Below are 21,994 nucleotides of genomic sequence, written 5' to 3'. Positions count from 1 at the left end.
AGTCTCAGAAGATTTGCTCGCCTGTAAATCATTTAAATTATCTTCACGTAGTTTACCCGATTTAGCCGATAAATTGAACCCGTCTGTCGAATCTGGGTTCATAAATGTCGATATATTATCACCCATATTAGACCCCTTTGCTGGCTCAGATTGGACCCCAACGTTAATACCATCGATACGGGTCTTGTTAATTTCGACCAAGGACCACGAAATCCGGTCCTTGTTGAAGCTAAAAATAAGGTTATGATTGCTCACCGATTTTGGAAGATCAAATTCAATCCATTTACCATCGATTTTTAACTCGATACGATTCGACTTATTAGTTCCAATAGAATCTGCGAAGGATTTACCTCCCCAAATAAATGGATTTGATGTGCTAGACGATAGACGACTCCAAGGAGCAGGTGGGAATGCTTCAAAATCATCGACATTCAGATTAGGAGCATTACCATCTCCCTTGTCTTTCAAATTGACTGCACAACTTATATTCTGAACTCGACTGTTACCATCTCTCTCGATTGCCTTATAGGCACGAATCCACCTACCGTTGATGCGAATGTTGTTTAAGGATTTCGTGAAGGAGACAATGTCAGAAACGTTCTCAAAACGAACGTACCCGAATCGTTGACCGCTCGACAACCTCTTCCGAGCAAAGTATACATCCTTAAGAGCCCCATAAGTCTCATATACTTTCCGACAATCATCACGAGTCCACGATTCAGGAAAATTGAAAATTAAAAAAGATGTAACACGACATTCACTCGATTTTGCACACGAAAAGCCGTTTGGCTTCGACATTTGGGCTATATCATCTTCGGCCAGAGGGGTGGCCGGAGAAGATGGTGGTGGGATGGGCGATAGTAAGGGGAGATGATCGGAGCAGGGTGGTTAGAAAGGGTTAGCGTATACCACATAAATAAATAATAAATAAAAGGGTAGTTGTTGATGTGATGATCTCACGAATAGTCTCATGTTTGATTGACACAAACAACACATCTTAAGATGGTAAGACAAAGGGTCGAAATCAGCACTGTAGAATTTTGTTAGAACGTATACGTGTAACATCTCTTTTACTTTAATAATAAAAAATCTTCAACATTAATTTAATATTAGTAAGTATTAATATTAATATAACTAAAACGGAACAATTATTATAATATATAAATATATATATATATATAAATGGATAGTCAATTATTGATACACAAAAGTAATATTATTGTATTACCTAAACTTGTGATATTTTTGCTATAAATAGCCATGAATGCAAGCATTAAACTTGCATCATTTCTTACACTTACAAAGTGTTTCTTTCTTTCTCTCCATTATCATCTTTGTTCTTACACTTCATTATTAGTATTCTTAATCAAGAATCAAATCACTAAAGGTAGTTATAAGCCTACTGAATTATAACATCAAGAATCAAATCACTAAAGGTAGTTATAAGCCTACTGAATTATAACACGTTATCAGCACGATAATCTTAATACTAATTATGGTTGGCTCTGCCACCTAAATGACATATGGTAGGTTATACCACCTGAATAATATATGGTCGACACTGTCGTCTAATTATCATTTATGTTACTAACATTTATATTTCAATTATCTAACATTTATATGGCCGACACTGTCGCCTAATTATCATTTATGTTACTAACATTTATATTTCTATTATCTAACATTTATATGGCCGACACTGTCGCCTAATTATCATTTATGTTTACTAATATTTATATTTATGTTATATAACATTTATTAATGATTGCTTACATATGGTCGACACTGTCACCTACTTATCATTTATGTTATATTAAATTTATGTTTAATGTTTATATACTTATGAATATAAAGTGACTATAATTTATCATGTTGTTTGTTTTAATAGAAAATGTCGAATCTGTAAAAGCTTAAATTTACTCCTTTAGAATCAACTGGAAACAACTACATGCCATGGGTTATAAAAGTAAAAATGCATCTTAAATCAATGGGCATTCTTGAAGCCATAAATGAAAACAACACTTATTCTGAAAAAGAACAAGCAACGGCATGTTGCTTTATTCATCAACATATTGATGAATGTTTACAAAATAATTATGTGACTGTAGAAGATCCCCATGTTTTATGGGAAGGTCTCAAAAGCAGATTCAATAATCAAAGAGAAATTTTACTTCCAGCTGCTATGGAACAATGGAGAACATTAAGGTTCCAAGACTTTAAGAAAGTAAATGAATATAGCTCAGCTCTGTATAATACATGTTCACAACTTAAATTCCGTGGACATGAAATAAGTGATGCAGACATGATGGAGAAAACTTTCTCCACAATGAATGCTGCAAACATCACAGTGCAAAGAAATTTGAGAATGCTAAAGTTCAAAACATATCCTGAACTTAATTCATATCTCTTAGTTGCAGAGCAAAATGATGAGCTATTAATGAAAAATCAGCAATCCCGTCCTACTGGTACACTTGCAATCCCTGAAGCGAATACTGCAAATAATTATAAACAGGGACAAGGACGCGGGCAAGGTCGTGGTTATAATAACCATCACCATCATCATGCCAAAAGCCATAACTATGGTAGAAACCATCCTTATGGTAATGGTAATGGGCGAGGACGTGGTCGTGGTCGTGGTCGTGGCCGTGGTGGTCAAAGAAATAATAATCCACGAAAATATAAATATCAACCACAAAACAAGCCCACTAAACAAGATGTTGAAGAAAATTCTTCTAAAAATTCTGAAGAATCTTGCTACAGATGTGGTAGAATGGACCACTGGGCTAATACTTGCCGAACATCTAAACATCTTGTTAAGATGTATCAGGATTCGCTGAAAGATAAAGAAAAGGAAGTAAACTTTGTGGATAACGTCGATCCAACAGTCACTGAGAAACCATCTAATTTATATGAAGATTTCTTGAATGTTTAAGTTGTGTGTCTTTCGAAAAATAAACGATTTAATATCGTCTGTCTTTGTCATTATGTTTGCTAAATGTTTCAGTACTATCTATTTGCGTTTAAAATATTGTGTAATATTAATGTACTCACTATTTATTTCTTATATATGAAGTTCAATATGAATTTTGCTGGAATACAACATCAATCAAGTGGTGGAGATTTCTGTATAGCAGACAGTGGAACTACACACACTATACTTAAATCCGAGAAATATTTTATTGATCTAAAACTAACGGAAGGAACTATACATACAATATCAGGACCTGCTAACTTGATAAAAGGGATAGGAAAGGCAAATTTCATACTATCAAATGGTACAAAATTTTTAATAAATGATGCCTTATTTTCTCCCAAGTCAAGCAGAAATTTATTGAGTTTCTCCGACATATACCTTAACGGGTATGATTATCAGTCAGTGACAACAGAAAATGAGAAATATTTAAGTATCACTGACAAGAGTCATGTGGTTGAAAAACTGCCAAGACTTAGTTCTGGATTACATTATACACATATAAATGTACCAGAAATACATATGGTAGTTAACGAAAAATATATTGATCCTGGTGTATTCAGTTTATGGCATAACAGATTAGGCCATCCAGGATCAACAATGATGAAAAGGATTATTGAATGTACTCATGTACATCCACTAAAGGATAGAAAAATCCATCATGATACAATGGTTCCATGTACATCTTGCTCTCTTGAAAAATTGATAACTAGACCCTCACCACTTAAGGTTGAGAAAGAATCACCAATGTTTCTTGAAAGAATTCAAGGTGATATATGTGGACCAATTCATCCACCATGTGGATCATTTAGATATTTCATGGTTCTAATAGACGCATCTAGCAGATGGTCTCATGTTTGTCTGTTATCAAGCCGTAATGTGGCATTTGCAAAATTTCTTGCCCAAATTATTAAATTGAGAGCTCATTTTCCTGATTACATTATTAAAAGGGTGAGACTTGATAAAGCTGGTGAATTTACATCTCAAGCATTTAATGACTATTGCATGTCTATAGGAATTGTTGTTGAACATTCTGTTGCTCATGTGCATACACAAAATGATTTAGCCGAGTCATTGATTAAACGTTTACAGTTAATCGCTAGACCATTGATAATGAGAACAAAACTCCCTGTATCTATATGGGATCATGCAATTTTACATGCTGCTGCATTGATTCGCATCAGACCAAGTGCAAGTCATAAATATTCCCCCCTACAACTTGCTTTTGGTCAAGAGCCAAATATTTCCCATCTTAGAACATTTGGTTGTGCAGTGTATGTTCCAATTGCGACACCACAACGTACAAAAATGGGTCCTCAAAGGAGGTTGGGAATATATGTTGGATATGAAACATCTTCAACATTAAGGTATATTGAACCTATGACAGGTGACGTTTTTACAGCACGTTTTGCTGATTGTCATTTTAATGAAACATTGTTCCCTAGATTAGGGGGAGAAATGAAAAATAAAGAAAATGATGTTTCATGGTGTGAACCTCAATTAAAGTATCTTGATTCTCACACAAAAGAATGCGAGACAGAAGTTCAAAAGATAATGCATATACAAGAACTTGCAAATCAATTGCCTGATGCATTTACAGATACAAAAACGGTGACAAAATCATATATACCAGCAGTAAATACTCCAGCTCGAATTGAAATTCCAAAAGCTGGCAATAACGTCACTCATGAATCTTTGCCACGTCAGAAACGTGGAAGACCAATTGGTTCAAAGGATAAAAATCCTCGAAAAAGAAAATCAGCTGATAATGAAGTAAAAGAAAGTGTTCAAGAAGAACCACAAATCAGTACTCCTACTGCAGAGGAGATTGATGATGTCAATACAGAAATTGCAATCAATTATGCATATTCAAAAATATTATGGAACCGAAATGAAATGAAAAATCTTGATGAGAAATTTTCATTTAATGTTGCATATGACATCATGAATAATGATGATGATCCAGAACCAACATCTATGGTTGAATGTCAAAATAGACATGATTGGGCTCAATGGAAAGAAGCAATACGAGCTGAATTAGAATCACTCAATAAAAGAAAAGTTTTCGGATCCATCATTCTCACTCCTAAAGATGTGAAACCTGTAGGATACAGATGGATTTTTGTCCGAAAAAGAAATGAGAAAAATGAAGTTACAAGGTATAAAGCTAGACTTGTAGCTCAAGGTTTTTCTCAAAGACCGGGAATTGATTATGAAGAAACTTATTCCCCTGTTATGAATGCAATTACTTTTAGGTACTTAATCAGTCTGGCAGTTTCTAAAAATTTAGAAATGCATCTCATGGATGTTGTGACTGCTTACCTATATGGATCACTTGATAGTGATATATATATGAAGATACCTGAAGGATTTAAGGTACCAGAAGCATCAAATGCAAAACCCAAAGAAATGTATTCGATTAAATTACAAAGATCTTTATATGGGTTAAAACAATCGGGACGTATCTGGTATAACCGATTAAGTGATTACTTGATAAGCAAAGGGTATACAAATAACTTTACTTGCCCTTGTGTTTTCATTAAGAAAACAACATCCGGATATGTGATCATAGCTGTTTATGTTGATGATCTTAACATCATAGGTACAAATAAAGAGATCTATGAAGCCATTCAACTTCTAAAGAAAGAATTTGAAATGAAAGATCTCGGAAAAACCAAGTATTGCCTTGGTTTACAAATTGAGCATATGCCTAATGGTTTACTTGTACATCAAACAACATATACTGAAAAGATTTTGAAACGTTTCAATATGGACAAGGCAAAACCATTAAGTACTCCTATGGTTGTTAGATCACTCAATGTTGAAGCTGATCCATTTCATCCATGTGAAGATCATGAAGATATTCTTGGACCAGAAGTACCATATCTTAGTGCAATTGGAGCTCTTATGTATCTTACAAATTGTACAAGACCTGACATTTCTTTTGCAGTTAATTTGTTGGCAAGGTTCAGCTCTGCTCCTACCAAAAGATACTGGAATGGGATCAAACACATATTTCGATACCTTCGAGGAACTACTGATTTATGATTATTTTATTCTAACGAATCAAAACAAGATTTGGTTGGTTATGCTGATGCAGGTTATTTATCTGATTCACATAAAGCTAAATCTCAAACTGGATATGTATTCCTAAATGGAGGTACTGCAATATCATGGCGTTCTCAAAAACAAACACTTGTTGCTACATCATCAAATCATGCCGAAGTGATTGCATTACATGAAGCTACTCGGGAATGTTTTTGGTTGAGATCAATGACACAAATCATTACTGATTCTTGTGGACTAGAACGCGATAAAAGTCCAACAATTATCTATGAAGATAATGCAGCTTGCATAGCACATATGAAAGAAGGGTATATCAAAAGTGACCGAACCAAACACATACCTCCTAGATTCTTTTCATACACTCAAAATCTCATTAAGGACAACGAGATTGAAATGAGATATGTTCAAACAAGCAAAAACTCTGCTGATCTTTTCACGAAAGCACTTCCAACTGCTATTTTCAGAACACACGTTCATAACATTGGCATGAGACATGTTCAAAAGATGTAACAACCGAAGCGATGTCTACTTGAGGGGGAGTCAACTCCATGCTGCACTCTTTTTCCCTTAGCTAAAGTTTTTCCCACTGAGTTTTCTTTAGCAAGGTTTTTAACGAGGCAGTAACTTACAGTTGATCTTCAACAAACAAAATTGCTATCCAAGGGGGAGTGTTATAATATATAAATATATATATATATATAAATGGATAGTCAATTATTGATACACAAAAGTAATATTATTGTATTACCTAAACTTGTGATATTTTTACTATAAATAGCTATGAATGCAAGCATTAAACTTGCACCATTTCTTACACTTACAAAGTGTTTCTTTCTTTCTCTCCATTATCATCTTTGTTCTTACACTTCATTATTAGTATTCTTAATCAAGAATCAAATCACTAAAGGTAGTTATAAGCCTACTGAATTATAACATCAAGAATCAAACCACTAAAGGTAGTTATAAGCCTACTGAATTATAACAACAATAATTTTTTTTTGTTTATATATAGTAGCTGATAGCTGATTTATTTATTTTTTTATTTATGATATGATAGCTGAAATTCTATTCTATAGCTGTGTAAGTTAAAACCATTTCACATTTCCCATATCTGCCTGGAGCACCGGGCGTCTTCAAGCTGCCATTGTTACACAAGGTTCTTTCTCGTTATCTCCCTTTCACTCCAACACAAACACATAGTCACCTTCAGTTTATCTAATCTATTTTAATTAATTATTAATTTATCATTATGCAACCTGCAATTTACTTCTTTTATTCATGTTTTTTTCCTAATCGTATTGTTTATTGTGATTCTTTTCCCTTGAAATCTCTATGCACACTTGATTAACAAAATCTAACCTAATTGTATGCATCGCTCAGATGCTTATCACTAATTTTAATTTATATTGACTGTACATATACATATATACAATCACTTAATAATAAAAAAAATATAATAATGCATTTTGATGTTTTTAGAAAAAACGTTGTTGGGTTTATTATTTTGTTTCCATTTATGTGAAAGTAATGGCCCAAGCCCAACAAAAATAGGCCCAAATGCTTGTTGACTTGGTCAAGCATTCTAGGCATTTTGAACTCCAAGTGCAGATCCATTTTTCATTAAGAGAGAGATCAGAGAGTTTTAAGAAAAAGGGAGAAAACCCCAATTTCCGTTTTTTAGCTACAGCAGTTCATAAAAGAGACGATCCCCGGAGATCCGACCGTTGAATCTTCTTCGTTTTTGGGCTGTGTCTTCCTGACATCAGTGCCAACATTTTCAACCGTTGAATTCGTCTAAAGAGGTCTGTAGCTCGTGATTTTGCTGCTGGAACAGAGAGCAGATTATTGGGTGACGAATTTCCTCTTTTGTCTTTAAATTGTTTCATATACTTGTTGATTATTGTTGTTCAAGAGTATGATGATGTTGTATGCCTCTAGTTGATCTAGAGAAGGATTATTGTATTGCTCTCCTTGTTGATGATAGTGGAATTTAAGTGGCTTACGAGTCCCGTGGTTTTTACTCTCGATTTTGAGGGGTTTTCCACGTAAAAAGTCTCGTGTGTATTGTGTGTGCTTTGTTATTTCGTATTTGCTGATTTGGGACAGAATTGGGGCTGATTTGTGGTGATTGTGGTATACCTTATTTGTTAGTTTCCTCACGGGTTCATACGGGTCGGGAAATGCTTGTCAAACGGGTTTGTTTCCGCTTTGTAGTTTGCCCGTTGTGACCATTTTCCCATCAAATTGGTATCAAGAGCTAGGTTATTTGATTTGACTTGTGTGAAAGATGGAAGCTAATACAAGTAAAATGATTAGTTTAAATGGTTCAAATTATCATGTTTGGAAAGGTAAAATGGAGGATCTTCTTTATGTGAAAGATTATTATTTGCCTGTTTTTACTGAGGATAAACCTGAGGAAAAATCTGATGCTCAATGGAAAATTTTGCATAGACAAGTATGTGGGTATATTCGGCAGTGGGTTGATGATAATGTTGTGAATCATATTACTGGGGAGACTGATGCTAAAGCCTTATGGAAAAAGCTTGAGCAGTTATATGAACGAAAGACTGGGAATAACAAGTTGTTCTTAATTAAGCAGATGATGGCTTTGAAGTATCATGATGGGACTCCTATTACAGATCACCTAAATGCATATCAGGGTATTATAAATCAGCTTGCAGGTATGGGTATCAAGTTTGAGGATGAGATTCAGGGTCTCTGGTTACTTGGTACATTACCGGACTCTTGGGAGACTTTTAGGACATCTTTGTCCAACTCTGCACCGAATGGTACTATCACCATGGAATTGGCTAAGGGTAGTATTTTGAATGAAGAGATGAGAAGAAAGTCACAAGGTTCCTCTTCACAGTCAGATATCTTGGTCACAGAAACGCGGGGGAGAAGTCATAGTAGAGGTCAGGGTAAAAGAGGCAATCATCGTAGCAGCTCACGCAAAGGCAAATTTGCTAACGTTGAGTGTTATAATTGTCATGAAAAGGGGCACACAAAGTGGTATTGTCCAAAGTTGAAGAATGAGAAGAAAAAGGCATATGACAAGAATAAACAAAAGAAAAGTGATGGTGGTGATGATGATAAGGTTGAAGTTAACGCTATCACAGATGAGTTCTTTGTTTGTATTGATTATGATATGATCAATCTTACTCATGATGACACGAGTTGGATTGTTGATAGTGGTGCTACATGTCATGTTGCAATTTGTAGAGATCACTTCTCATCTTACACTCCAGGTGACTATGGATTTGCTAGGATGGGTAATGCCGGGTTATCAAAGATCGTTGGTATTGGAGATGTTTGTTTGAAATTTGACACGGGAATGGAGTTAGTTTTGCATAATGTAAAACATGTTCCGGATATGAGACTTAATGTTATTTCAACAGGCATTCTTGATGATGATGGTTATTATAACGGTTTTGGTAATGGTATTTGGAAACTAACTCTTGGTTCTATGATAGTGGGAAGAGGCAAGAAAGACTCAAGATTATACATCACGCGTCCGAAGATCATCCAGAACATTGTTAACGCAGTGGACAATGTTGATTCTACTGAGTTGTGGCATAAAAGACTTGGCCACATGAGTGAAAAGGGGATGTCTATCTTGTTCAAGAAGAATGTGTTGTCGGGTGTTAGTGGTATTGATTTGAGTAAGTGTTCTCACTGTTTGGCAGGGAAACAGACCAGAGTTGCGTTTAAGAGTCATTCTCCTTTTCGAATGGAGAACATACTTGATCTAGTTCATTCGGATGTTTGTGGGCCTATGAAGACTAGGACACTTGGTGGATGTTCCTACTTTGTTACATTCATCGATGATCATTCCAGGAAGGTGTGGGTTTATACCTTAAAGTCAAAGGATCAAGTATTTGAAAAGTTTAAGGAATTTTATACACTAGTTGAAAGGCAAACGGGGAAGAAACTCAAGTGTATTCGGACTGATAATGGCGGTGAATACATTGGCAGATTTGATGCTTATTGTAAGGAGAATGGTATTCGGCATCAAAAGACTCCACCAAAGACACCTCAGTTGAATGGCTTAGCAGAGAGGATGAACAGAACTTTGGTTGAGAGAGTTAGATGTTTGCTTTCACATGCAGGGTTGTCCGATTCCTTTTGGGGTGAGGCTTTAAATACGGCAGTTCATATTATTAATCTAACCCCTTGTGTTCCTTTGCGTTTTGATGTTCCTAACAGGGTTTGGAGCGGCAAAGATGTTTCTTACCGTCATTTACGAGTTTTTGGATGTAAAGCTTTTGTTCATGTTCCCAAAGATGAGAGGTCAAAGCTTGATATGAAGACTAAGCCATGTGTATTCCTCGGCTATGGTGAAGATGATTTTGGGTACAGGTTATACGATCCAGTTCAGAAGAAACTTGTACGAAGCCGAGATGTTGTTTTTACAGAAGATCAGATGTTAAAAGATGTTGAGAAGACAGATTCAGTTCCTCAAACTAGTGCCGATCTTGTTGATTTGGATCCAGTTACTTCACAACATGTTGGAGATGATGTTCATAATGATGAACATGGTACTGATGATGATTATGCTCCGGAGCAGGTAGAGATTCCAGTACCAGATGTGCCCCCATTTGTCCCACTTAGGCGGTCTACTCGAGACCGTCATCCTTCTGTTAGATATTCTGCTGATGAGTATGTATTAGTTACTGATGGGGGAGAGCCAGAATGTTATTCAGAAGCAATGAAAGATGCGCATAAGAAAGAGTGGGGTGAAGCTATGCAAGATGAGATGAATTCTTTGCATGAGAACAATACTTATGAGCTGGTGAAGTTACCTAAAGGCAAGAGAGCTTTGAGAAACAAATGGGTATTCAAAGTGAAGACAGATGAGCTTACTTCACAACCAAGGTACAAAGCTAGGTTAGTCGTTAAAGGATTCAGCCAGAAAAGGGGTATTGATTTTGATGAGATTTTCTCACCGGTTGTGAAGATGGGATCTATTCGAGTGGTTCTTGGGTTAGCTGCTAGTCTTGATCTTGAGGTTGAACAGATGGATGTCAAGACTGCTTTTCTTCACGGTGATTTGGATAAGGAAATCTACATGATGCAACCTGAAGGTTTTCGGGTTAAGGGTAAAGAAAATTATGTTTGTAGACTTCAGAAAAGTTTATATGGGTTGAAGCAAGCACCGAGACAGTGGTATAAGAAGTTTGAGTCGGTTATAGGAAAGCAAGGCTACCGAAAGACAACTTCAGATCATTGTGTTTTCTTTCAGAGGTTTGGTGATGATGATTTCATCATATTGTTGTTATACGTTGATGATATGTTGATTGTTGGTAAAAATATTAAAAGAATTGCGCAGTTGAAGCGAGAATTGAGCAAGTCTTTTGCTATGAAAGACTTGGGGCCAGCAAAACAGATTCTTGGCATTCGGATTTCTAGAGATAGAGGTGCTAAGACGTTACATATATCACAAGAGCAATACATTGAAAAGGTGCTAAGTAGATTCAACATGAAGAATGCTAAAGTGGTTAGTTCCCCTCTTACAAACAACTTTAAGCTATCAGAAAGAGATTGTCCTACTTCAAAGGAGGATGTTGAGGAGATGGATATAGTTCCATATGCGTCAGCAGTTGGTAGCTTGATGTATGCTATGGTGTGTACTAGGCCTGATATAGCTCATGCGGTAGGTGTTGTTAGTCGGTTTATGTCAAATCCGGGTAAGAAGCATTGGGAAGCTGTTAAATGGATTATGAGATACTTACGAGGTACTTCAAAGTTAGGTATCACATTCGGAAATGGAGAGCCGATGCTTGTTGGTTATACAGACTCAGATATGGCAGGAAACAAAGATAACATGAAATCCACTTCTGGATATTTGATGACTTTCGCAGGGGGAGCAGTTTCATGGCAATCAAGGTTACAAAAGTGTGTTGCATTGTCTACAACCGAGGCTGAGTATATGGCAGCAACAGAAGCGTGCAAAGAACTATTGTGGATGAAAAGGTTTCTACAAGATCTTGGGTTTAAGCAATCACGATATGTGGTTCTTTGTGATAATGAGAGTGCGATTCATTTAGCTAGAAATTCTATGTACCATAAGCGGACAAAACATATTGATGTGAGGTATCATTGGATTAGAGAACGTCTTGAAGATGGTTTGTTTGAACTTGATAAAGTTCATACCGATGATAATGGTTCCGACATGTTCACAAAGGCTTTAGCAAGTGAGAAGCTCAAGGTATGTTGCTCGATCGCGGATGGCGAACTCTTCCACATAATTGGAAAGGGGGAGATTTGTTGGGTTTATTATTTTGTTTCCATTTATGTGAAAGTAATGGCCCAAGCCCAACAAAAATAGGCCCAAATGCTTGTTGACTTGGTCAAGCATTCTAGGCATTTTGAACTCCAAGTGCAGATCCATTTTTCATTAAGAGAGAGATCAGAGAGTTTTAAGAAAAAGGGAGAAAACCCCAATTTCCGTTTTTTAGCTACAGCAGTTCATAAAAGAGACGATCCCCGGAGATCCGACCGTTGAATCTTCTTCGTTTTTGGGCTGTGTCTTCCTGACATCAGTGCCAACATTTTCAACCGTTGAATTCATCTAAAGAGGTCTGTAGCTCGTGATTTTGCTGCTGGAACAGAGAGCAGATTATTGGGTGACGAATTTCCTCTTTTGTCTTTAAATTGTTTCATATACTTGTTGATTATTGTTGTTCAAGAGTATGATGATGTTGTATGCCTCTAGTTGATCTAGAGAAGGATTATTGTATTGCTCTCCTTGTTGATGATAGTGGAATTTAAGTGGCTTACGAGTCCCGTGGTTTTTACTCTCGATTTTGAGGGGTTTTCCACGTAAAAAGTCTCGTGTGTATTGTGTGTGCTTTGTTATTTCGTATTTGCTGATTTGGGACAGAATTGGGGCTGATTTGTGGTGATTGTGGTATACCTTATTTGTTAGTTTCCTCACGGGTTCATACGGGTCGGGAAATGCTTGTCAAACGGGTTTGTTTCCGCTTTGTAGTTTGCCCGTTGTGACCATTTTCCCATCAAACGTTTCAAATTATTATTGGTCCAATTGTGTTGTTGAAGAATATAATTAGGTTTTTTAATAATCTGTTCTCAGTGAGCCATTTATGTGTGTATACTTGATGATCATTTTGTTTATAGAAGTAACATCTTCTAATTGTTGATATGAAATTTAATTCTGTTCACATCCAGATCAAGCGGATTTAGTTTTTTTTATAAGTAGTTATTATATTATATTATATTTTTCTATTAAGCAATTGAATATGTACAATTCAATTTTTTTTTTTTTTTTTTTTTTTTTTTTAACTTTATAACTGTTAAAAATTATCATTTGTAGATAAATATGTGTTTTTGTACTTTCATGTTGTGTGACAATTGTTCCACTTAATTCATAAGAAAAATTGGTCATTACTGGTTTCTTCCCTATATTGTTTGTAGAGATGATACTTAACTTATTAAGTTCTACATAGGGTAGATGTTATAATATATAGTACAACCATATATCATATTATCACATGTATTTCGAAGTTGTTTTCCAAGATAATTTGGAACTTAATTATTTGACATGCTTAAACGTACTGGATATCAAAATGTTTCATGTTGAACATTAATGTTTAAATTAGCTTTATATTGATATTTAATATTTTAAACCTCTTTCGCTGTAGGATTGCTAAAAGTTACAAATAATGGTTGCTTTTACATTGCCTCAAAACTCATCCATTCAACTCCGATCCTCGTTACTGCCTCAGAAAACTCAATGTCTTAACAGCGCACAGTTACTTCCTGTAAATGATGTTACTTTGCGTGGTACACGATCAATGGGAACTAGAAGTATGCCAAGATTATGTCATGTTCTCTCTGAGAAAGAATCATCAAGCTTGTCCGGTGGGACCGCCAAAAACGACAACCCGATAATTGTCATCGACAATTATGATAGCTTCACATATAACCTCTGCCAGGTTATTTCTTATTCTTGAAAAACTTAGCCAGAATATGAAACATACGTTTGTCTGTTTCATATTAATTAATGTCTTTTAAATTAGATAAACTGAAAACTACGTCTTTTTTTTTTTTTTTTTTTTTTTTTTTTTTAATCTCTAGTATATGGGAGAGCTGGGATGCAACTTTGAGGTTTACCGTAATGATGAGCTAACAGTGGATGAACTTAAAAAGTAATTACTTTATTTTCGTAGTATAATTGGATTTTTATTACATTTGTTATATGGATCTGTAGATTTTATGTTATTTCCTTCACGAATTTTTTATATTTCTTTTATATCTGTTCTTTTTTTCTATTTTCTTACTTTCCTTGTATCGTTTTGTTTTATAGGAAAAAACCAAGAGGAATTCTTATATCGCCCGGACCAGGTATGATCATTTTTCTTTTTTCCTAGTTCGCCTTCAATATTATTTTTTACCCAGAATATCAATCTTAGTATAGGACATATATGTTTTTACAGGTGCACCACAAGATTCAGGAATATCGTTGCCAACGCTACTGGAACTTGGACCTTATATACCTTTATTTGGTGTATGCATGGGACTACAGTGCATTGGTGAAGCTTTTGGAGGTTAGTTTGTTGACATTATACAGTACCAGTGATATAGTTTGTTATGAACATGTGATTAAGTCTTGTGACGGGACCATTTATTTTCCAGTTGTCAAATTTTGGTCTTTTCGAGCAAGAAGTTGGTTAATTGAATGCTACTGATGTAACACAACATTCCCCATTTGAAAAAGATTTTAATTTTAATTCAAATTTCCCGTTTGCTCATCAGCTAGTTGTCTTACAAGAATATAAGATACTAATACAAGTTTGTTAAATTTTGTTTTGCTAAGGTGTTTTCTAAGTAAGTGGTTATTTTAATTAAACTATGTGTAAAGTCATATGGTACTTACAGAGTTTTAAAGTTTAAATTTTCATCGTTGACAAACTTTGATAACTGGTTCTTTTAGCGGTTTGATATCACTCATTGATCCATTATTCCTTTAACAAGCCCAACATGGTTTTTCTTTTTAAAGTTACCAAATCCCTGTTTACACGTATCAGGTTTGTGTGTCCCTACTCGGCTAAACGTCTAAACCTGTACCTCGCAACACAGACCTTACAGGTGGCATATAAAAAGTTAAATCGATATGTTTTAGACCATAATTGAACATATATATAATTCGATTTTATTTTAGAATAGTTACATAAACACAATCACTAGAATATATTTATTTATAGTTGATTCTGGGGAGACTTTTATTACGGTACTTTTTTTTTTTTCTTTGCCCGCGCTAACAAGTTTTGTACAGGAAAAATCGTGCGGTCTCCTTATGGTGTTATGCATGGAAAAAGTTCCCTGGTTTATCATAATGAGGGCGGGGAAGACGGTTTGTTTGCAGGCATATCAAAGTATGTCCAATCACTTCTAATTATCATCGCGAGTAATTTTTTTGCTCGTCTATTAAATGTCATTGTGAGGTGTTACCCAAGGTTGCAAAAATCACTACTTGGGGGAGTACTCAGTCGGGACTTTTTAGGCCGTACTCGTCAACTCGGGTAGTACTCGGAATTTGACCATGTTTGACTTTGACCAATTTTGACCCATTTCCCAGTAACCCGAGTTTTGACCGTTTTTCTAATAATCCTTATTTTTGGCGTAGTTTGACTAAGTTTTACTTTGACCGATTTTCTGAGTAACCCGAGTGTTGACCTGTTTTACGAGTAATTCTTGAGTTTTGGCCGAGTTTGACCGAGTTTGTTCAAGTTTGACTTTTACCAATTTTTGACTGATTTTCCGAGTAACCCGAGTTTTAACCGTTTTACAAGTCGTCCTGAGTTTTGGCTGAGTTTGACCAAGTTTGACCGACATTGACCAAGTACTCACTGAGTTGCAAAAACTAGTTCTGAAACACTGGTTTTATCGTTAGACCATCACTGGGTTTTCCAGTTTCTTGCTTGACTAATTTACCTCTTATTCTTGTTATGACATTTTTTTTTCTCAACATTACGGTTTCTGTATTTAGAATGATGATAATTAATGTGACATTTTTGTTGGCAGCCCGTTTACTGTTGGTAGGTATCATAGCCTTGTGATCGAAAAGGACACCTTTCCTAGTGATGAACTTGAATTGACAGCGTGGACTGAGGATGGACTCGTGATGGCTGCTCGTCACAAAGTTTATCACCATTTGCAAGTAATGTTCATTTTCCCTTATGGTCTAATGCTTGTATAAACATTAACTTAAGAATAAATTTTATGAGTGAACTTGTCGTTTAGGATACTAGGATTGAATTGTTAATGTTGTGTTGTTATGTTGCAGGGAGTACAGTTCCATCCAGAGAGCATTATAACAACAGAAGGCAAGAAAATTGTTGGTAACTTCATCAAACTTATAGTAAGCAAGGAAGCTGTTTCTGGAAACTAAATTGCTCAGTAAATATCAATCAAAAGCTTGAGATAATAGAAAACGTTATTTGCTATATGGTAGCTTACTAGCTTTACCCATTTCAACATCTTAAACCTTCTTTCATAGACATTTTGGTTTTGATATTTTGGTTGTTATATAAGTACTAAGTCAAGGATTGGTTTTTCGTAGCTTTCATACCATAGTTTTTGTCATAATGAGAGGTTGAATGCATCCATATACAGATATGTACAATATATTTTGATATAACTGTTTTTCTATAGAATTAATGCATGGGTATATTTTTCTTGGTTTAATGGTTGGTTTTGGTATATTTATCTAGTTTATCTGCAATGGCTAAATTGTCATGACTACTGAAATCCTCTGTTTTCGAATCGATTATTTTGTATATTTCTAGTGGAGACATAAAATTTCATGATAGCAGTAAATAATTTGATAGATCGTTTTGTGAAGCATGTATGAAATAACAACATATTTAAGTTGGATTAAATTAGGTTTCTTGTTCTATTGTTATTATCATTTTGGGATATTTGGTTGAAGCCAAATTTTGAGCATCTTGTTGCCATGCTTTTGAACCTTCTTCGCTTTGGTTCTATGACATTTCCAAATCAGTATCATGTAACTTTTCATAGTTTAATACAGAGTACTAAAAATATTTATCTTAAAATACATTTAAATTCTAATGTAATTTATCTACTAAAATAAATAATCACTTAACAGCAAGCGTCGATTTATTGGCGTCTTCGCTGCCGTTTAGAGCCTAAATTGAATTTCAGGTAGGATTTGAAACCCATAGAAATTTAATTCTATCATTTTCATGGTGTCTCAGTTTTTATTTTAAATTTTAATCTACTATTTTTTTAAAATTTTTTTCCTACTTATTGGTAGGAGGTCCACTCGGAAGCAATCTCTTTATCCGTCGAATAGAGAGAGTGATGACTTTCTCTACTTTTGAGAGTGTTTCCATCTGAGTCGAGAAATGACTTGTTTTTATTCTCGGATAGAGTAAGAATTGTAGGCTGTTGTTGTTAACAAACTAGTAGACCCAAAAAAAAAAAAAAAAAAAAAAAAAAAAAAAAAAAAAAAAAAAAAACAGCTTAGCTCATCCTTTTGAAAACAAACATAACCAAGCTTTTCCCTTAAAAAAATCAATAAAAGAAGACAAAGCGAAGAAGTGGATTAGCAATGCCAGTTGAAGTAGTCCAATTTTGTTGGAAATATTATTTAATTAGATTACAAGAATTGTTTAAAGATGAAGGTTGTGATGCTAAATCGAGATTAGATGATAATGGGAAACCTTATGTGACCGATAATATGAATTATATCGTCGATTTGTATTATAAGACACCGATTAAGGACGCTTGGGCTCCGGGTAAAGAGATTAGTAAGTTTGAAGGTGTGGTTGAACATGGGTTGTTTTTGGATATGACCACTGCTTGTATTATTGCTGGTAAAGATGGTGTTAGTGTTAATACTAAGTGATTAGGGGATTTGGGTTTGTTTTGAATCTTAATAAAGTTTTCGACTTTATGTATATGGATCTTGTTTCACTAAGATGAATGTGTAACAATGTTGAGATCAAAAATTCTGTTAATGTGTAAAAGATAGAGATTTAAACTATGTTTTGATTCGTTTTCTTCGTATTAACTGTTATAACGCATACGAGCAAGTGATATAATAGATTGACGATTGTTATTCTGAAAACTTGACAAGTTTGTTCTCTTCACCCCGACCCTGTGTTTCCTTTGGAAACCCATCAGACCCACCCCGAAAGAGTCGGATGTCGGAAAATTACCTCCACCGAGTCCTCACACATGTGACAGGAGCAATCATCGTCCCACTACAACAAGATTTGTAAATTTTTGGCGCGAGTGAGGATTGAACCTGCGTCTATTTTAAGCCCAAGTCTCCACATGGTAGGTACCGGCTTCAAAGGTACCGGGTACCACTGAGCAGAGGCGAAGCCAGAAAAACTAATCGATGGTGTCACTAAATAATAATTGATTTTTTGTTAGATACTAAAAGTAATAATTTTCTTCGATGAAAAAAATTATTAACATGGACTAGTAAAATTAATACGAAAGAAAATTATGGTTTATCAACATAAACCTCCTCGTGGCAATGGTAGTTCACCCGCGATGATTCCAGACTGCGCGCAAAACGAGTAATTGTTTTGAGATTAGTCGGCTCACCAAACGAGTTGAAAATCTTTGTAAATAAAAATATATTTTACTTTTAGTAGTTATAAAAATAATATAGATATTTTTGTTAGTTTAGAAAGTCATAAAATATGTCATGTTTTATGTATTCCACCAATTTGTAAGTTGTATGTATGTTTTTATTATTTGAAGTATAATAATAATAATATTATTAAAAATATAATGCAAAATACGAGTAATATTAAACTAAATTGATATATTAAATTAGAAGAAAGAGAGGGAAAAAGTCATGGCAAAAGATATAATACAACACACGCATGTAAATAAATACCGAGTAAAAGAATAAGTAAGTGGGCAGTAAACTCGACTTGAACTTGCACCTATTCTAAAAAAATTAGTTGCAAAGTTCATGAAACCACTCAAGCACCTTGGCTTTTTATATCTAAAACTACAAAGGATAATTATAAGATTCGTACATTTGATGGTGTCAACTGCACCCACAAGCAATAACGTGGCTCCGCTACTGCCACTGAGCTATTGCTACATTGGTAACTTTATTCATGTTAGCCTGCAGTTACTCAGTCTACATTTATCTTGTAGTAACTGAATGTCTTAAAGTTATTTTTTGGTAGGATTTAGTGCTTATTTTTATGATATTTGAGCCTTTTTAGTTGTGAATACAACACTGTATACTTTCTCCAAAGTGCAAGTTATCTTGATTTACTTGTATTCTTGTAGGCTATTTAAAATGTACGTATCAAGTGCTTAGTTTCATACATGGGGCTAACTTTTTTGGAGTGTTAAGTATAATCTTTACATTTGACACTACAAATGGTAACTTTAAAATTTGAAAATGATTAGTGTATTTCAAAGTTTCTTAGAATAAAGATTACTTCTTTTTTTTTCTTCTGGAAATTAGACACTTGGGCCCCTTGTTAATCCAGAAGGGTGTCCTAGAACAAATTCCCTTTATCTGGCTTTAGTTTCTTTCATGTTGAAGCCTTTGCAAAAGTACAAGTCTCCCTTGATACTAAACCTATGATATCAAGCAAACTTTACATAAATACATCATTTTGTGACACTATATATTCACAATATCTGAAACAAGACAATATTATAAACTTAATTATTAATCTGAATCATCGTTCACCGATCTTCATTTGCAATGGATGGTATTACTCGCGCCACTTTATATACGACCTACACTAGAATCACAGTATTGGCACACTTGTTTGGTATCTTAGCAAATATCCTCATGCTAATTTGGTTGTTGCACTATCGCGAAGGACTTGATCTTGATTCATCCAGTCCATATCGTATATTTAACGTAAATTAATTCCATTTATTTTTATCTTTATTGTTCTAATAATAACTTCGAATTTTTCATGTCATATTAACTTCTCTTGTATACAGGTTCACCCTTTTCTTATGTTCTTTGGATTCATATTCCTCACGGGTGAAGGTATGTGTTTTATTTTTTATTTTGTTTTCGATCTTGAGTTAATTTATTTGGATCAAGATATGATGTTGATGGTAATGGTAATTAATACGAATTTAAATTATACGTGTGGTGATGACATAGCGATGATGGCGTACAAAACGTTACCGGCTGATAGACAAACGCAGAAGTATTTACATATGTTCTTGAATCTTTGTGCTCTCGTTTTGGGCGTTGTGGGTATACATGCAGCATTCAAATTCCATGATAAGATGAATATAGTTGATATGTATAGCTTGCATTCTTGGATCGGCATTGGCACTTTCTGCCTTTTCATCTTGCAGGTATTAATCGTTTTACAAATTTAGCTTTGACAAAATTATGTGGTTGGTTCTTAAAACTGTTTGCAAGTATGGGACTAAACTTTTTATTGACGTGGATGCCCCCCGACGTTTGCACATGTTATGCTATTGGTGCTCAACGTTGACGACTGTTAGTGATGGGACCAACCGCGTAAATACCCTCACATATAAGGCACGTGACTGAATTTAATGGAATCTGACTAACGGTTGTTAGTGATGAGACCAACCGGATAATATGTGCAAATACCTGGGGCATTCACGTCAATGATAAAAACTTTAGGCCCATACATGCAATTTTGAACAAAGTTTAGGGACCAACCGTATAATTTTATCCTTAAATTTCATTCTGTTATTTGCTTCTAAGCTAAAATTTATACTCCCTCAGTCTCAATTAAATAGTTGACTTTGTATTATAACTTTGATTGTAAATAATTTTTTTTCTTGTGTTATATAATATTTGATGAAAGTTCTTACAAATGAAAGTACATATAAAATTTAATTTATTCACATAAATTTTATCATATACTATATAACATAAAAAAGTTATTTAAAGTCAAAGTTAAGAAAAAAAAAGTCAAACTATTATATTGAGGCGAAGGGAGTAACAATTAAAGTTTTTTTGTTTCCTTTATTGGTTTTAGGATTGTTTATCGATGTGATTAGGAATCGAATATTTTCTTATTATCATAAACCTTGAACTTGTTTGCTTATTTATGATACATATACTTTGGGCAGTGGTTATTTGGGTTCAGTTTATTTCTGTTTCCAAAAGCACCACCAGTGATAAGAGCAAGGTTAGCACCATGGCACATTGCTAGCGGAAGAATGTTGTTATACATGGCGATATGTGCAGCTGAAACAGGACTGATGCAAAAATTTACGTTTATGCAGCTCACGAATAATCACGAAAGTTATTTGATCAACTTCCTTGCTTTGTTGATCCTGTTATTTGGGATCACAGTTGATCTTTCAGTCCTTTGGACGTTTCGTTTGAGTAACGCGCTATAATGGTCTGATCGTTACATTTTTTTATAGGGTTTAAAGTTTGTTGAAAGTATTTCATTTGTATCTAAGAGTTTTATATATTTGGATTATTTTGTATTTTGTGATTGCCGTTGTTGTTAACTTCAACATGTGTTATATAACTCATATAAGAAGCCACCGAGTGCCATCATAAGTTTCGGCTGATTATAGTATTTTTTTTTTTTGTAATAAGAATTGAAATTGAAACTGTACCCAACTGTCTACTTTTAAAGAAAATTTATTTCATTATAAATACAACACTTACACACCAAAATAAAAACACATATCGTTCTCTATAATTCATATTCATTCTCCTAAGAATTCAATTATTCTAGATGATTTAATACCCGCTATACCGACGAATACAACAATGAATTTATAATGTGGCAGGATTCCTATGATAACCACTACACCAAAACCAAGCCGAAGTTCAGTCCGTAGAAGATATGAAACATAGTGGTAGTGTTGGTGGGTGATAAGTCAGGAGATGCAGGTATGGATGAGGACACATATGACGAAGATGGGGGCAGGTAGGTGTCGATTATGGGTACTTCAAGGTTGCAC

The 21,994-nt window shown here is 34.7% G+C and overlaps 3 protein-coding genes across 3 annotated transcripts; all 3 read left to right on the top strand.

Annotated features, from left to right (window-relative positions):
- The first annotated feature begins 7,089 nt into the window (after nucleotides 1-7,089).
- LOC139872535 (anthranilate synthase beta subunit 2, chloroplastic-like) lies at nucleotides 7,090-16,686 on the top strand. The gene is made up of 8 exons (XM_071860425.1): nucleotides 7,090-7,193; nucleotides 13,699-13,992; nucleotides 14,135-14,205; nucleotides 14,364-14,401; nucleotides 14,494-14,604; nucleotides 15,333-15,432; nucleotides 16,082-16,217; nucleotides 16,344-16,686. Exons 2-8 carry the CDS (start codon nucleotides 13,720-13,722, stop codon nucleotides 16,446-16,448), a joined length of 834 nt encoding a protein of 277 aa, XP_071716526.1. The 5' UTR covers nucleotides 7,090-7,193; nucleotides 13,699-13,719; the 3' UTR covers nucleotides 16,449-16,686.
- Nucleotides 16,687-17,633: 947 nt separating this feature from the next.
- Nucleotides 17,634-17,930, top strand: LOC139870426 (probable ribose-5-phosphate isomerase 3, chloroplastic). Its single transcript, XM_071858237.1, has one exon. It carries the CDS (start codon nucleotides 17,634-17,636, stop codon nucleotides 17,928-17,930), a length of 297 nt encoding a protein of 98 aa, XP_071714338.1.
- Nucleotides 17,931-19,772: 1,842 nt separating this feature from the next.
- LOC139873527 (probable transmembrane ascorbate ferrireductase 3) lies at nucleotides 19,773-21,477 on the top strand. Its single transcript, XM_071861452.1, has 4 exons — nucleotides 19,773-19,934; nucleotides 20,021-20,069; nucleotides 20,190-20,389; nucleotides 21,143-21,477. The coding sequence occupies exons 1-4, from the start codon at nucleotides 19,773-19,775 to the stop codon at nucleotides 21,413-21,415; spliced, it is 684 nt and encodes a 227-aa protein (XP_071717553.1). The 3' UTR covers nucleotides 21,416-21,477.
- The last annotated feature ends 517 nt before the right edge of the window (nucleotides 21,478-21,994 follow it).

Source organism: Rutidosis leptorrhynchoides, chromosome 10 (genome assembly GCF_046630445.1).
Source record: "Rutidosis leptorrhynchoides isolate AG116_Rl617_1_P2 chromosome 10, CSIRO_AGI_Rlap_v1, whole genome shotgun sequence".
In the NCBI taxonomy this organism is placed as follows: Eukaryota; Viridiplantae; Streptophyta; class Magnoliopsida; order Asterales; family Asteraceae; genus Rutidosis; species Rutidosis leptorrhynchoides.
Note: the sequence above shows the minus strand (reverse complement) of the source record. Positions and strands in the feature narration are given on the sequence as shown.